The sequence below is a fragment of the Pleurodeles waltl genome, chromosome 6 (genome assembly GCF_031143425.1).
Source record: "Pleurodeles waltl isolate 20211129_DDA chromosome 6, aPleWal1.hap1.20221129, whole genome shotgun sequence".
NCBI lineage: Eukaryota > Metazoa > Chordata > Amphibia > Caudata > Salamandridae > Pleurodeles > Pleurodeles waltl.
Window position 1 is genome coordinate 212,828,845 of NC_090445.1, and position 15,666 is coordinate 212,844,510.

The following is a 15,666-nucleotide window of genomic DNA, read 5'->3' on the forward strand; positions in this document are numbered from 1 at the left end:
CTTTCTTTGTTCCCTCCAGCCTTGCCGCCAAAAGTGGGGGCCGTGGCCGGAGGGGGCGGGCAACTCCACTAAGCTGGAGTGCCCTGCTGGGCTGTGACAAAGGGGTGAGCCTTTGAGGCTCACCGCCAGGTGTTACAGCTCCTGCCTGGGGGAGATGTTAGCATCTCCACCCAGTGCAGGCTTTGTTACTGGCCTCAGAGTGACAAAGGCACTCTCCCCATGGGGCCAGCAACATGTCTCTAGTGTGGCAGGCTGCTGGAACTAGTCAGCCTACACAGACAGTCGGTTAAGTTTCGGGGGGCACCTCTAAGGTGCCCTCTGGGGTGTATTTTGCAATAAAATGTACACTGGCATCAGTGTGCATTTATTGTGCTGAGAAGTTTGATACCAAACTTCCCAGTTTTCAGTGTAGCCATTATGGTGCTGTGGAGTTCGTGTTTGACAGACTCCCAGACCATATACTCTTATGGCTACCCTGCACTTACAATGTCTAAGGTTTTGTTTAGACACTGTAGGGGTACCATGCTCATGCACTGGTACCCTCACTTATGGTATAGTGCACCCTGCCTTAGGGCTGTAAGGCCTGCTAGAGGGGTGACTGACCTATACTTGCATAGGCAGTGAGAGGCTGGCATGGCACCCTGAGGGGAGTGCCATGTCGACTTACTCGTTTTGTTCTCACTAGCACACACAAGCTGACAAGCAGTGTGTCTGTGCTGAGTGAGAGGTCTCCAGGGTGGCATACGACATGCTGCAGCCCTTAGAGACCTTCCTTGGCATCAGGGCCCTTGGTACTAGAAGTACCAGTTACAAGGGACTTATCTGGATGCCAGGGTCTGCCAATTGTGGATACAAAAGTACAGGTTAGGGAAAGAACACTGGTGCTGGGGCCTGGTTAGCAGGCCTCAGCACACTTTCAATTGTAAACATAGCATCAGCAAAGGCAAAAAGTCAGGGGGCAACCATGCCAAGGAGGCATTTCCTTACACAACCCCCCCCCAAACGAAAGAGGATGAGACTAACCTTTCCCAAGAGAGTCTTCATTTTCTAAGTGGAAGAACCTGGAAAGGCCATCTGCATTGGCATGGGCAGTCCCAGGTCTGTGTTCCACTATAAAGTCCATTCCCTGTAGGGAGATGGACCACCTCAACAGTTTAGGATTTTCACCTTTCATTTGCATCAGCCATTTGAGAGGTCTGTGGTCAGTTTGAACTAGGAAGTGAGTCCCAAAGAGGTATGGTCTCAGCTTCTTCAGGGACCAAACCACAGCAAAGGCCTCCCTCTCAATGGCACTCCAACGCTGCTCCCTGGGGAGTAACCTCCTGCTAATGAAAGCAACAGGCTGGTCAAGGCCATCATCATTTGTTTGGGACAAAACTGCCCCTATCCCATGTTCAGAGGCATCTGTCTGCACAATGAACTGCTTAGAATAATCTGGAGCTTTTAGAACTGGTGCTGAGCACATTGCCTGTTTCAGGGTGTCAAAGGCCTGTTGGCATTCCACAGTCCAGTTCACTTTCTTGGGCATTTTCTTGGAGGTGAGTTCAGTGAGGGCTGTCACAATGGATCCATATCCCTTCACAAACCTCCTGTAATACCCAGTCAAGCCAAGGAATGCCCTGACTTGAGTCTGGGTTTTTGGAGCTACCCAGTCCAGAATAGTCTGGATCTTGGGTTGGAGTGGCTGAACTTGGCCTCCACCTACAAGGTGGCCCAAGTAAACCACAGTTCCCTGCCCTATCTGGCATTTGGATGCCTTGATAGAGAGGCCTGCAGATTGCAGAGCCTTCAAAACCTTCTTCAGGTGGACCAGGTGATCCTGCCAGGTGGAGCTAAAGACAGCAATATCATCAAGATAAGCTGTGCTAAAGGACTCCAAGCCAGCAAGGACTTGATTCACCAACCTTTGGAAGGTGGCAGGGGCATTCTTTAAACCAAAGGGCATAACAGTAAACTGATAATGCCCATCAGGTGTGGAGAATGCTGTTTTCTCTTTTGCTCCAGGTGCCATTTTTATTTGCCAGTACCCTGCTGTCAAGTCAAAGGTACTTAAGAATTTGGCAGCACCTAATTTATCTATGAGCTCATCAGCTCTAGGAATTGGATGAGCATCTGTCTTGGTGACAGAGTTGAGCCCTCTGTAGTCCACACAAAACCTCATCTCTTTCTTTCCATCTTTGGTGTGAGGTTTGGGGACTAAGACCACTGGGCTAGCCCAGGGGCTGTCAGAGCGCTCAATTACTCCCAATTCCAGCATCTTGTGGACTTCCACCTTGATGCTTTCCATAACATGGTCAGACTGTCTAAAAATTTTGTTTTTGACAGGCATGCTGTCTCCTGTGTCCACATCATGGGTACACAGGTGTGTCTGACCAGGGGTTAAGGAGAAGAGTTCAGGAAACTGTTGTAGGACTCTCCTACAATCAGCTTGCTGTTGGCCAGAGAGGGTGTCTGAGTAGATCACTCCATCTACTGAGCCATCTTTTGGGTCTGATGACAGAAGATCAGGGAGAGGTTCACTCTCTGCCTCCTGATCCTCATCTGTTACCATCAACAGATTCACATCAGCCCTGTCATGGAAGAGCTTAAGGCGGTTCACATGGATCACCCTCTTGGGGCTCCTGCTTGTGCCCAGGTCCACCAGGTAGGTGACCTGACTCTTCCTTTCTAGCACTGGGTAAGGGCCACTCCATTTGTCCTGGAGTGCCCTGGGAGCCACAGGCTCCAGAACCCAGACTTTCTGCCCTGGTTGGAACTCAACCAGTGCAGCCTTTTGGTCATACCAAAACTTCTGGAGCTGTTGGCTGGCCTCAAGGTTTTTGGTTGCCTTTTCCATGTACTCTGCCATTCTAGAGCGAAGGCCAAGTACATAGTCCACTATGTCTTGTTTAGGCTCATGAAGAGGTCTCTCCCAGCCTTCTTTAACAAGAGCAAGTGGTCCCCTTACAGGGTGGCCAAACAGAAGTTCAAAGGGTGAGAATCCTACTCCCTTCTGTGGCACCTCTCTGTAAGCAAAAAGCAGACATGGCAAGAGGACATCCCATCTCCTTTTGAGTTTTTCTGGGAGCCCCATGATCATGCCTTTTAATGTCTTGTTGAATCTCTCAACCAAGCCATTAGTTTGTGGATGGTATGGTGTAGTGAATTTGTAAGTCACTCTACACTCATTCCACATGTGTTTTAGGTATGCTGACATGAAGTTGGTACCTCTGTCAGACACCACCTCCTTAGGGAAACCCACTCTGGTAAAGATACCAATGAGGGCCTTGGCTACTGCAGGGGCAGTAGTCGACCTAAGGGGAATAGCTTCAGGATACCTAGTAGCATGATCCACTACTACTAGGATGTACATATTTCCTGAGGCTGTGGGAGGTTCCAGTGGACCAACTATGTCCACACCCACTCTTTCAAAGGGGACCCCCACCACTGGAAGTGGAATGAGGGGGGCCTTTGGGTGCTCACCTGTCTTACCACTGGATTGACAGGTGGGGCAGGAGAGGCAAAACTCCTTAACCTTCTGGGACATATTGGGCCAGTAGAAGTGGTTGACTAACCTCTCCCACGTCTTGGTTTGTCCCAAATGCCCAGCAAGGGGAATATCATGGGCTAAGGTCAGAATAAACTCTCTGAACGACTGAGGCACTACCACTCTCCTAGTGGCACCAGGTTTGGGGTCTCTGGCCTCAGTGTACAGGAGTCCATCTTCCCAATAGACCCTATGTGTTCCATTTTTCTTGCCCTTGGACTCTTCAGCAGCTTGCTGCCTAAGGCCTTCAAGAGAGGGACAGGTTTCTTGTCCCTTACACAGCTCCTCCCTTGAGGGTCCCCCTGGGCCTAAGAGCTCAACCTGATAAGGTTCAAGCTCCAAAGGCTCAGTTCCCTCAGAGGGCAGAACTTCTTCCTGAGAAGAGAGGTTCTCTTTTTCTGACTGTGTTGCAGTTGGTTTCCCAACTGACTTTCCTTTTCTCTTGGTAGGCTGGGCCATTTTTCCAGACTCCAGCTCTACTTTTTCACCCTGTGCCTTGCATTGTGCTCTTGTTTTTACACACACCAGTTCAGGGATACCCAGCATGGCTGCATGGGTTTTTAGTTCTCCAGGTCATTTCCAAGCAGACAGTCTACTGGGATGTTTGAGGAGACCACCACCTGTTTCAGGCCATTGACCCCTCCCCATTCTAAAGTTACCATTGCCATGGGATGTGCTTTAGTTTGATTGTCAGCTTTGGTGACTGTATAAGTTTTTCCAGTCAGATATTGGCCAGGGGAAACCAGTTTCTCTGTCACCATGGTGACACTGGCACCTGTATCCCTCAGGCCCTCTACACTTGTCCCATTAATAAAGAGCTGCTGCCTGTATTTTTGCATGTTAGGCGGCCAGGCAGCTAGTGTGGCTAAATCCACCCCACCCTCAGAGACTAGAGTAGCTTCAGTGTGGACCCTGATTTGCTCTGGGCACACTGTTGATCCCACTTGGAGACTAGCCATTCCAGTGTTACCTGGATTGGAGTTTGGAGTGGAACTTTTCTTGGGACAGGCCTTGTCTCCAGTTTGGTGTCCAGACTGACTACAGTTTCGACACCAGGCCTTTTTGGGATCAAAGTTTTTACCCTTGTACCCAGGATTGGTTTGTGAAGAGGCTCTGGGCCCACCCTCCTGTGCAGGTTTTTGGGGGCCTGTAGAAGACTCTTTACTATTTTTATTTTTGGCTGTCTCACCACCTTTCCCCTGGGGAGGTTTTGTGACCCCTTTCTTTTGGTCACCCCCTGTGGAAGTTTTGGACACCCTAGTCTTGACCCAATGGTCCGCCTTCTTTCCCAATTCTTGGGGAGAAATTGGTCCTAGGTCTACCAGATGCTGATGCAGTTTATCATTGAAACAATTACTTAACAGGTGTTCTTTCACAAATAAATTGTACAGCCCATCATAATTACTTACACCACTGCCTTGAATCCAACCATCTAGTGTTTTTACTGAGTAGTCTACAAAGTCAACCCAGGTCTGGCTCGAGGATTTTTGAGCCCCCCTGAATCTAATCCTATACTCCTCAGTGGAGAATCCAAAGCCCTCAATCAGGGTACCCTTCATGAGGTCATAAGATTCTGCATCTTTTCCAGAGAGTGTGAGGAGTCTATCCCTACACTTTCCTGTGAACATTTCCCAAAGGAGAGCACCCCAGTGAGATCTGTTCACTTTTCTGGTTACACAAGCCCTCTCAAAAGCTGTGAACCATTTGGTGAGGTCATCACCATCTTCATATTTAGTTACAATCCCTTTAGGGATTTTCAACATGTCAGGAGAATCTCTGACCCTATTTATGTTGCTGCCACCATTGATGGGTCCTAGGCCCATCTCTTGTCTTTCCCTCTCTATGGCTAGGATCTGTCTTTCCAAAGCCAATCTTTTGGCCATCCTGGCTAACTGGATGTCCTCTTCACTGGAGTTATCCTCAGTGATTTCAGAGGTGTTGGTCTCTCCTGTGAGGGAACCAGCATCTCTGACTATTATTTTTGGAGTCAGGGTTTGAGAGACCCTGTTCTCCCTAGATAGGACTGGTAGGGGGGAATTTTCCTCCAAGTCACTATCCTCTTCCTCTGAGTTGCCACCCTCAGAGGGGTTGGCCTTTTCAAACTCTGCCAAAAGATCCTGGAGCTGTATTTTGGTAGGTTTGGGGCCCATTGTTATTTTCTTTATTTTACAGAGTGACCTTAGCTCCCTCATCTTAAGATGGAGGTAAGGTGTGGTGTCGAGTTCCACCACAGTCACATCTGTGCTAGACATTTTGCTTCTAAAAGTTGGAATACTTTTTAAGAATCTACAACTGGTTCTAGAATCTAATTCAAACTTTTACAAACTTTTAAACTCTAAAAGAAATGCTAAACAGGATCTAACACAAGGCCCTAGCAGGTCTTTTAAGAATTTAGAAAACTTTTCAAATTGCAAAAATCAATTTCTAATGACAATTTTGGAATTTGTCGTGTGATCAGGTATTGGCTGAGTAGTCCAGCAAATGCAAAGTCTTGTATCCCACCGCTGATCCACCAATGTAGGAAGTTGGCTCTGTATGTGCTATTTCAAAGTAAGGAATAGCATGCACAGAGTCCAAGGGTTCCCCTTAGAGGTAAAATAGTGGTAAAAATAGATAATACTAATGCTCTATTTTGTGGTAGTGTGGTCGAGCAGTAGGCTTATCCAAGGAGTAGTGTTAAGCATTTGTTGCACATACGCATAGACAATAAATGAGGTACACACACTCAGAGACAAATCCAGCCAATAGGTTTTGTTATAGAAAAATATCTTTTCTTAGTTTATTTTAAGAACCACAGGTTCAAATTTGACATGTAATATCTTGTTTGAAAGGTATTGCAGGTAAGTACATTAGGAACTTTGAATCATTTCAATTGCATGTATACTTTTCAAGTTATTGACAAATAGCTATTTTAAAAGTGGACACTTAGTGCAATTTTCACAGTTCCTGGGGGAGGTAAGTTTTTGTTAGTTTTACCAGGTAAGTAAGACACTTACAGGGTTCAGTTCTTGGTCCAAGGTAGCCCACCGTTGGGGGTTCAGAGCAACCCCAAAGTCACCACACCAGCAGCTCAGGGCCGGTCAGGTGCAGAGTTCAAAGTGGTGCCCAAAACGCATAGGCTAGAATGGAGAGAAGGGGGTGCCCCGGTTCCGGCCTGCTTGCAGGTAAGTACCCGCGTCTTCGGAGGGCAGACCAGGGGGGGTTTTGTAGGGCACCGGGGGGGACACAAGCCCACACAGAAATTTCACCCTCAGCGGCGCGGTGGCGGCCGGGTGCAGTGTAGAAACAAGCGTCGGGTTTGCAATGTTAGTCTATGAGAGATCAAGGGATCTCTTTAGCGCTGCAGGCAGGCAAGGGGGGGGCTTCCTCGGGGAAACCTCCACTTGGGCAAGGGAGAGGGACTCCTGGGGGTCACTTCTCCAGTGAAAGTCCGGTCCTTCAGGTCCTGGGGGCTGCGGGTGCAGGGTCTTTTCCAGGCGTCGGGACTTAGGTTTCAGAGAGTCGCGGTCAGGGGAAGCCTCGGGATTCCCTCTGCAGGCGGCGCTGTGGGGGCTCAGGGGGGACAGGTTTTGGTACTCACAGTCGGAGAGTAGTCCGGGGGTCCTCCCTGAGGTGTTGGTTCTCCACCAGCCGAGTCGGGGTCGCCGGGTGCAGTGTTGCAAGTCTCACGCTTCTTGCGGGGAGTTGCAGGGTCTTTAAAGCTGCTCCTTGAAACGAAGTTGCAGTCTTTTTGGAGCAGGTCCGCTGTCCTCGGGAGTTTCTTGTCTTTTTCGAAGCAGGGCAGTCCTCAGAGGATTCAGAGGTCACTGGTCCCTTGGAAGGCGTCGCTGGAGCAGAGTTCTTTGGAAGGCAGGAGACAGGCCGGTGAGTTTCTGGAGCCAAGGCAGTTGTCGTCTTCTGGTCTTCCTCTGCAGGGGTTTTCAGCTAGGCAGTCCTTCTTCTTGTAGTTTGCAGGAATCTAATTTTCTAGGGTTCAGGGTAGCCCTTAAATACTAAATTTAAGGGCGTGTTTGGGTCTGGGGGGTTAGTAGCCAATGGCTACTAGCCCTGAGGGTGGGTACACCCTCTTTGTGCCTCCTCCCAAGGGGAGGGGGTCACAATCCTAACCCTATTGGGGGAATCCTCCATCTGCAAGATGGAGGATTTCTAAAAGTCAGAGTCACCTCAGCTCAGGACACCTTAGGGGCTGTCCTGACTGGCCAGTGACTCCTCCTTGTTGCTTTCTTTGTTCCCTCCAGCCTTGCCGCCAAAAGTGGGGGCCGTGGCCGGAGGGGGCGGGCAACTCCACTAAGCTGGAGTGCCCTGCTGGGCTGTGACAAAGGGGTGAGCCTTTGAGGCTCACCGCCAGGTGTTACAGCTCCTGCCTGGGGGAGGTGTTAGCATCTCCACCCAGTGCAGGCTTTGTTACTGGCCTCAGAGTGACAAAGGCACTCTCCCCATGGGGCCAGCAACATGTCTCTAGTGTGGCAGGCTGCTGGAACTAGTCAGCCTACACAGACAGTCGGTTAAGTTTCAGGGGGCACCTCTAAGGTGCCCTCTGGGGTGTATTTTGCAATAAAATGTACACTGGCATCAGTGTGCATTTATTGTGCTGAGAAGTTTGATACCAAACTTCCCAGTTTTCAGTGTAGCCATTATGGTGCTGTGGAGTTCGTGTTTGACAAACTCCCAGACCATATACTCTTATGGCTACCCTGCACTTACAATGTCTAAGGTTTTGTTTAGACACCGTAGGGGTACCATGCTCATGCACTGGTACCCTCACCTATGGTATAGTGCACCCTGCCTTAGGGCTGTAAGGCCTGCTAGAGGGGTGACTGACCTATACTTGCATAGGCAGTGAGAGGCTGGCATGGCACCCTGAGGGGAGTGCCATGTCGACTTACTCGTTTTGTTCTCACTAGCACACACAAGCTGGCAAGCAGTGTGTCTGTGCTGAGTGAGAGGTCTCCAGGGTGGCATAAGACATGCTGCAGCCCTTAGAGACCTTCCTTGGCATCAGGGCCCTTGGTACTAGAAGTACCAGTTACAAGGGACTTATCTGGATGCCAGGGTCTGCCAATTGTGGATACAAAAGTACAGGTTAGGGAAAGAACACTGGTGCTGGGGCCTGGTTAGCAGGCCTCAGCACACTTTCAATTGTAAACATAGCATCAGCAAAGGCAAAAAGTCAGGGGGCAACCATGCCAAGGAGGCATTTCCTTACAAGGAACACACACTCAGAGACAAATCCAGCCAATAGGTTTTGTTATAGAAAAATATATTTTCTTAGTTTATTTTAAGAACCACAGGTTCAGATTTTACATGTAATATCTCATTTGAAAGGTATTGCAGGTAAGTACTTTAGGAACTTTGAATCATTTCATTAGCATGTATACTTTTCACATAAAACACAATAAGCCGTTTTAAAAGTGGACACAGTGCAATTTTCACAGTTCCTGGGGGAGGTAAGTTTTTGTTAGTTTTCACAGGTAAGTAAGGCACTTACAGGTTCCAGTTTTTGGTCCAAGGTAGCCCACCGTTGGGGGTTCAGAGCAACCCCAAAGTCACCACACCAGCAGCTCAGGGCCGGTCAGGTGCAGAGGTCAAAGAGGTGCCCAAAACACATAGGCTGCAATGGAGAGAAGGGGGTGCCCCGGTTCCGGTCTGCCAGCAGGTAAGTACCCGCGTCTTCGGAGGGCAGACCAGGGGGGTTTTGTAGGGCACCGGGGGGGGACACAGGTCAGCACAAAAAGTACACCCTCAGCAGCGCGGGGGCGGCCGGGTGCAGTGTGCAAACACGCGTCGGGTTTGTAATGGTTTTCAATGAGAGATCAAGGGATCTCTTCAGCGTTGCAGGCAGGCAAGGGGGGGGCTCCTCGGGGTAGCCACCACCTGGGCAAGGGAGAGGGCCTCCTGGGGGTCACTCCTGCACAGGAGTTCCGTTTCTTTAGGTGCTGGGGGCTGCGAGTGCAGAGTCTTTTCCAGCCGTCGGGAAAGGGAGTTCAGGCAGTCGCGGTCAGGGGGAGCCTCGGGATTCCCTCTGCAGGCGTCGCTGTGGGGGCTCAGGGGGGACAACTTTGGTTACTCACAGTCGTAGAGTCGCCGGAGGGTCCTCCCTGAAGCGTTGTTTCTCCACCAGTCGAGTCGGGGTCGCCGGGTGCAGTGTTGCAAGTCTCACGCTTCTTGCGGGGAGTTGCAGGGGTCTTTAAATCTGCTACTTGAAACAAAGTTGCAGTTCTTTTGGAGCAGTGCCGCTGTCCTCGGGAGTTTCTTGGTCTCTTGGAAGTAGGGCAGTCCTCTGAGGATTCAGAGGTCGCTGGTCCTGGAGAAAGCGTCGCTGGAGCAGGGTTCTTTAGAAGGCAGGAGACGGGCCGGTAGGACTGGGGCCAAAGCAGTTGGTGTCTTCTTTCTTCTTCTGCAGGGGTTTTCAGCTCAGCAGTCTTCTTCTTCGGTAAGTTGCAGGAATCTAAATTCTTAGGTTCAGGGGAGCCCTTAAATACTAAATTTAAGGGCGTGTTTAGGTCTGGGGGGTTAGTAGCCAATGGCTACTAGCCCTGAGGGTGGGTACACCCTCTTTGTGCCTCCTCCCAAGGGGAGGGGGTCACATCCCTAATCCTATTGGGGAATCCTCCATCTGCAAGATGGAGGATTTCTAAAAGTTAGAGTCACTTCAGCTCAGGACACCTTAGGGGCTGCCCTGACTGGCCAGTGACTCCTCCTTGTTTTTCTCATTATTTTCTCCGGCCTTGCCGCCAAAAGTGGGGGCCGTGGCCGGAGGGGGCGGGCAACTCCACTAGCTGGAGTGTCCTGCGGTGCTGGCACAAAGGGGTGAGCCTTTGAGGCCTGGGGGAGGTGTTAGCATCTCCACCCAGTGCAGGCTTTGTTACTGGCCTCAGAGTGACAAAGGCACTCTCCCCATGGGGGCCAGCAACATGTCTCGGTTTTGGCAGGCTGCTGGAACTAGTCAGCCTACACAGATAGTCGGTTAAGGTTTCAGGGGGCACCTCTAAGGTGCCCTCTGGGGTGTATTTTACAATAAAATGTACACTGGCATCAGTGTGCATTTATTGTGCTGAGAAGTTTGATACCAAACTTCCCAGTTTTCAGTGTAGCCATTATGGTGCTGTGGAGTTCGTGTAAGACAGACTCCCAGACCATATACTCTTATGGCTACTCTGCACTTACAATGTCTAAGGTATTGCTTAGACACTGTAAGGGCACAGTGCTCATGCACTGGTGCCCTCACCTATGGTATAGTGCACCCTGCGTTAGGGCTGTAAGGCCTACTAGAGGGGTGACTTATCTATACCTGCATAGGCAGTGAGAGGCTGGCATGGCACCCTGAGGGGAGTGCCATGTCGACTTACTTGTTTTGTTCTCACCAGCACACACAAGCTGGCAAGCAGTGTGTCTGTGCTGAGTGAGGGGTCTCCAGGGTGGCATAAGACATGCTGCAGCCCTTAGAGACCTTCCTTGGCATCAGGGCCCTTGGTACCAGGGGTACCACTTACAAGGGACTTATCTGGATGCCAGGGTGTGCCAATTGTGGAATCAAAAGTACAGGTTAGGGAAAGAACACTGGTGCTGGGGCCTGGTTAGCAGGCCTCAGCACACTTTCAATTCAAAACATAGCATCAGCAAAGGCAAAAAGTCAGGGGGTAACCATGCCAAGGAAGCATTTCCTTACAGACGCCATCAAGGCTTTCAGTGCCAATCAGATCGCACAGAGCTCCAGCAGGTTGATGTGGAGTCCAGATTCTGCCAGAGACCTCTGACCTCTACCGGATGGCCACCCCATCCCAGCCACCACTGCAGATCCTTTGCAGCTCCCGCCAGTATCTGAACCATGCTGGAGAGATTCCCCTGATGCTGCGCCCAGTGGAACTTCAGGTCCCACTACAGAACCCCCATAATGCAGGATGCATGCGGCCATGAGTCCCAGCAGCCTCAGAGTCAATCTCACCGAAATCCAGGATAGAGGCTGAAACATCAGTATTATAGCCTGAATAGCCTGGACCTGCTTTTCAGGAGGATAAGCCCGAACCTGCAGCATGTCCAGAACAGCTCAAATGAAAGAAAGCATCTGAGAGGGAGTCAGGTGTGACTTCTGCATGTTGATTGTGAACCGCAGCGAGTGCAAGAGGTCTGCCGTAGTCTGGAGGTGGGAGACAACAGCCTGGGGGCAAGCCCATCTTCAACAGTCAGACGTCGTGATAGGGGCAGATTAGCACCCATGGTCCCTGCAGTTGAGCTGCAACCACAGCCATCATCTTGGTGAAAACCTGAGAGACACTGGTAAACACTGTAAGTGCAGTGTGGCCATATTAAGTATATGGTCTGGGAGTCTGTCAAAACGAACTCCACAATTCCATAATGGCTACACTGAATACTGGGAAGTTTGGTATCAAACTTCTCAGCACAATAAACCCCCATGATGCCAGTGTGGGATTTATTAAAAAATGCACACAGAGGGCATCTTAGAGATGTCCCCTGTGTTTTACCCAATCCTTCAGTGCAGGACTGACTGGTCTGTGCCAGCGTGCCACTGAGAGACAAGTTTCTGACCCCATGGGGTGAGAGCCTGTGTGCTCTCTGAGGCCAGAAACAAAGCGTGCACTGGGTGGAGGTGCTTCACACCTCCCCCCTGCAGGAACTGTAACACCTAGCGGTGAGCCTCAACGGCTCAGGCTTCATGTTACAATGCCCCAGGGCACTCCAGCTAGTGGAGATGCCCGCCCCCGGACAAAGCCCCATTTTTGGCGGCAAGTCCAGAGGGATAATTAGGAAAAACAAGGAGGAGTCACCAACTCAGCCAGGACCACCCCTAAGATGTCCAGAGCTGAAGTGACTCCCTCCTTGCAGAATCCTTCATCTTGGTTTAGAGGACAAGGACCAACAGGGTTAGGAATGTGCCCCCTCCCCAAAAAGAGTGGGCACAGGAAGGGTGTAGCCACCCTCAGAGGCAGTAGCCAATGGCTACTGCAGTCTAGCCCTTAAAAATTACCCTAAATTTAGTATTCAAGGGCTACCTCAACCAAGCTAGTCAGATTCATGACGAGACTCGGCGCCAACCCTACTGGCACGTCTCCTGCTTCAAAGACCCTGCCAAAGAAAAGCGACGCATTCTACAGGACCAGTGACCCATAAAACCTTCAGGGGACAGCCTGCATCGCTGAGGAACAAAAAATTCCCGTGGACAGTGGCCCTGTCCAACAAGAAGAAAAGGAGACTCCTTCCAAGGGACTCTCACCTCACTCCAGAAGCGTGATTCCAAAACCACTCTGCACCTGATGCCCACCCACCAGGTACAGGTGGCACAACTATCCAGAGAAGATCCCCAGGTGATTCACCCTGGACAGTCCTCTCCATGACGATGCCTGCAGAGGGAATCCCGAGGAATCCCCTGACCGCGACTGCCCGGGACGAAGATTTCCGACGCCTGGAGAAGCACTGCTCCTGCAGCCCCCAGACTCAAGAGAACCGATCACCGGTGCAGCAGTGAACAGCAGATAGCACTCCTCCCTGTCCAGTCAGTGGCTTGCGTGAGAAGCCCCCCTGTGCCTTGCATTCAGCGCCTAAGTGACCCACGGGATCCCCTCAGAGTTCAATTGGGAACCCGACGCCCTGTTTGCACCCTGCACCCGGCTGCCCCTGTGCTGCTGAGGGTGCGTATCTGGCGCATACCTGGTAATATCTATTATTGCCTCTGTCAAGCCTCTGGGGAATCCCTGGACCCTGTGCACACTATATCTCATTTTGATATAGCATATACAGAGCCAGCTTCCTAAGCTGCTAATAAAGATGACCACTGATCACCTGGTTAGACACCATCATACCCACAGTCATGATTTCAATAAAATCTTCTTTGCGATCTCTTGGCAGATTGTCCACATACTGCTGGAATGCGTCTCATTAAGATCGCTTGCACCTGCCTAGTGGGGGGTGGGGGTGAGCCACAGTTGCAGTTTTCATATTTGTTGCTGCTGTTCCACATACTTTATGGCCCCACTGAGTAAAGTTTCCTACTCTCCTTGTCTGATGGGACTGTAGACAAAGGAGTAGTAGTGTGGACTTTTGTCTTTTTTTGCAGCCAGGACCCCATGGAAACAGGAGGAGGATCTAAACATAAGAATATAGGATCTTGTTCAGTAGGTCTGTATTTTTCTGTAGCCTGGATAGCACAGCTGCTGCTGAAGCAGGTGCAAGGAACAGTTAGATAACCAGTTCTAGTGGGCTTTGAAATAGAGACAGGAGTGGTCTTGATAATGAAAGTTGCTTAAGAGTTTCAAAAATCACAAATGTCGATATTATGGGAGCTGGTAATGGAATGTTCAGTTTAGTCGCTTACCAGATGAGTACTTCTTGAAATGTGCTAATGCCAATGATCAGTAAAACCATGGTTGGAGGACAGTCAGTCAAAGGAGGGGAAAACCACCTTGTGGCCAAGGACGTTGTTGTGGATTATGAAAGAGTCCTGGACCTGTGTCTACATCTAGATTAATACCGTGAAGAAGAGGTGTGTCTAGAATGTTGTGAGTGGTATCTTTAACTTGGTATTGTTCTAGATCTGCAACGGAATCTGGACTTTAGTAGTGAAGACTTAGAGCTCCTTGGTGCTACAGGTGGGCTTATAAGGAAGTGAGTTCCCAAAGGCACCGCAGACTGAAGAGAAGAAGGCAGCGAGAGTTTTGAAGGAATCAGAGGAGTTGCTGGAGAAAATGGATGTTGCAATGTTGAAGGTTGTTGAGAATCTCGAATGACTACCAGCAATGATGGAGAATATGTTCAAGTATTCTGAATTGAAAGTTGTTGGAAGTTTTCTCGCCTTCAATTTTCTGACTCAGTCGTCCGATTTAGTGATGGAAAATGCAAATTTGCTGTGTTTCGACTTCAAATGACCTCTCAACGGCAAATATATCCTATGTCTTGACATCATGGATTCTCTAGACCAGTGGTTCCCAACCTTTTGACTTCTGTGGACCCCCATTTTATCAATACTGGAGACCGGGAACCCCCACTGAATCATTATTGGAACACGGGGACCCCCAAGGAGTAATTTCTGATAGCTGGGACCTAATATTATAATTTTTTTTAAAGAAGCCGCGGACCCCCTGAGGAGGCTTCGCGGACCCCCAGGGGTCCCCGGCCCACAGGTTGGGAACCACTGCTCTAGACTTAAAATGTCGCCTCCTCTTTCAAAGTGGACCCAGTCCTCGATAGCGAGCAGGTTGCCTCTGTATGGCACCTTGATATTGAAGTTCTCGATGTCAAACAGCAACAGCATCTTTTTTCTGGATTTCTTTTCTTATTGAATCTCCCTCTCCTTGAGTCCTGAGGGTGGAGGCAGAGCCCTGGTAAAGGACTGACCCTCTCCTCACTCATGTGACATTCCACCTTCAGATAGCTCCTTGTGCTGAGCAACTCCTCTCTTTCATGCAGGCAAATGTTTTCCCTGTATTTTAGTATACACCTATGAAAGATCTTAACGTGATAACATCAGTCTGGGATGTGCCTGTCAGGAAGCTAAGGTACACAGCTCATCAGGTTCGGATTTAGCCTATTTTTCTGCTACACGTAGGACACTTGGCAAATAGAGACTGCATCTTATTTGCTTCAAAAACATATTTTTCTGTCAGAAAATGGCATAAAAACACTGTCAAAATAAAGTTATTGGAGATTCCCTGTCTGACAAATATAAATTATTTAAGCAAACATTTATATCATATGACATTCCTCAATAGAGATGCTGTACAGTAGGTTCTGCCTTTGTACAGATTATGTGTCATGCCTCATGCCTGAAGTTGTGCCATTGCTGGATACAGATATGATATTGTGCCTAGATTAACAATAACACTGTTCCATGTCTGGCCACAGCAGTTGTATAGCTTGCCAGGTTAAAATACAGACACTTGAAGCCAAATGATACAGAAATACCTGTTGCATTTAATACCTCATATCGCTTCTGGTCTTCGGCGGCTTTCTTGATCCACATTAGCTTTTCTTTTTTCTCCATATTATTCCAGGTCCCCTCCATAGCCTTCAAAGCTCTTGCTCGGTCATTCTGCAGCAATAAAACAAAACAAAAAAGTAAGTGTGAAGTGGAGTAATCAGAAAGAAGAAACAAGCCTAGTGCAGACAAGAAAACGATAGATGGGTGA

At 49.5% G+C, this 15,666-nt stretch overlaps 1 protein-coding gene across 8 annotated transcripts in view; it reads right to left on the minus strand.

Moving 5' to 3' along the window:
- The window catches only part of UBTF (upstream binding transcription factor), a 135,796-nt gene that overhangs the window by 21,871 nt on the left and 98,259 nt on the right, over positions 1-15,666 (minus strand). For all 8 annotated transcript variants that reach the window (XM_069237876.1, XM_069237878.1, XM_069237880.1 and 5 more), the window contains one exon: positions 15,459-15,569. In XM_069237876.1, coding sequence (XP_069093977.1) covers positions 15,459-15,569 — 111 coding nt within the window. The remainder of the gene's footprint in view (positions 1-15,458; positions 15,570-15,666) is intronic.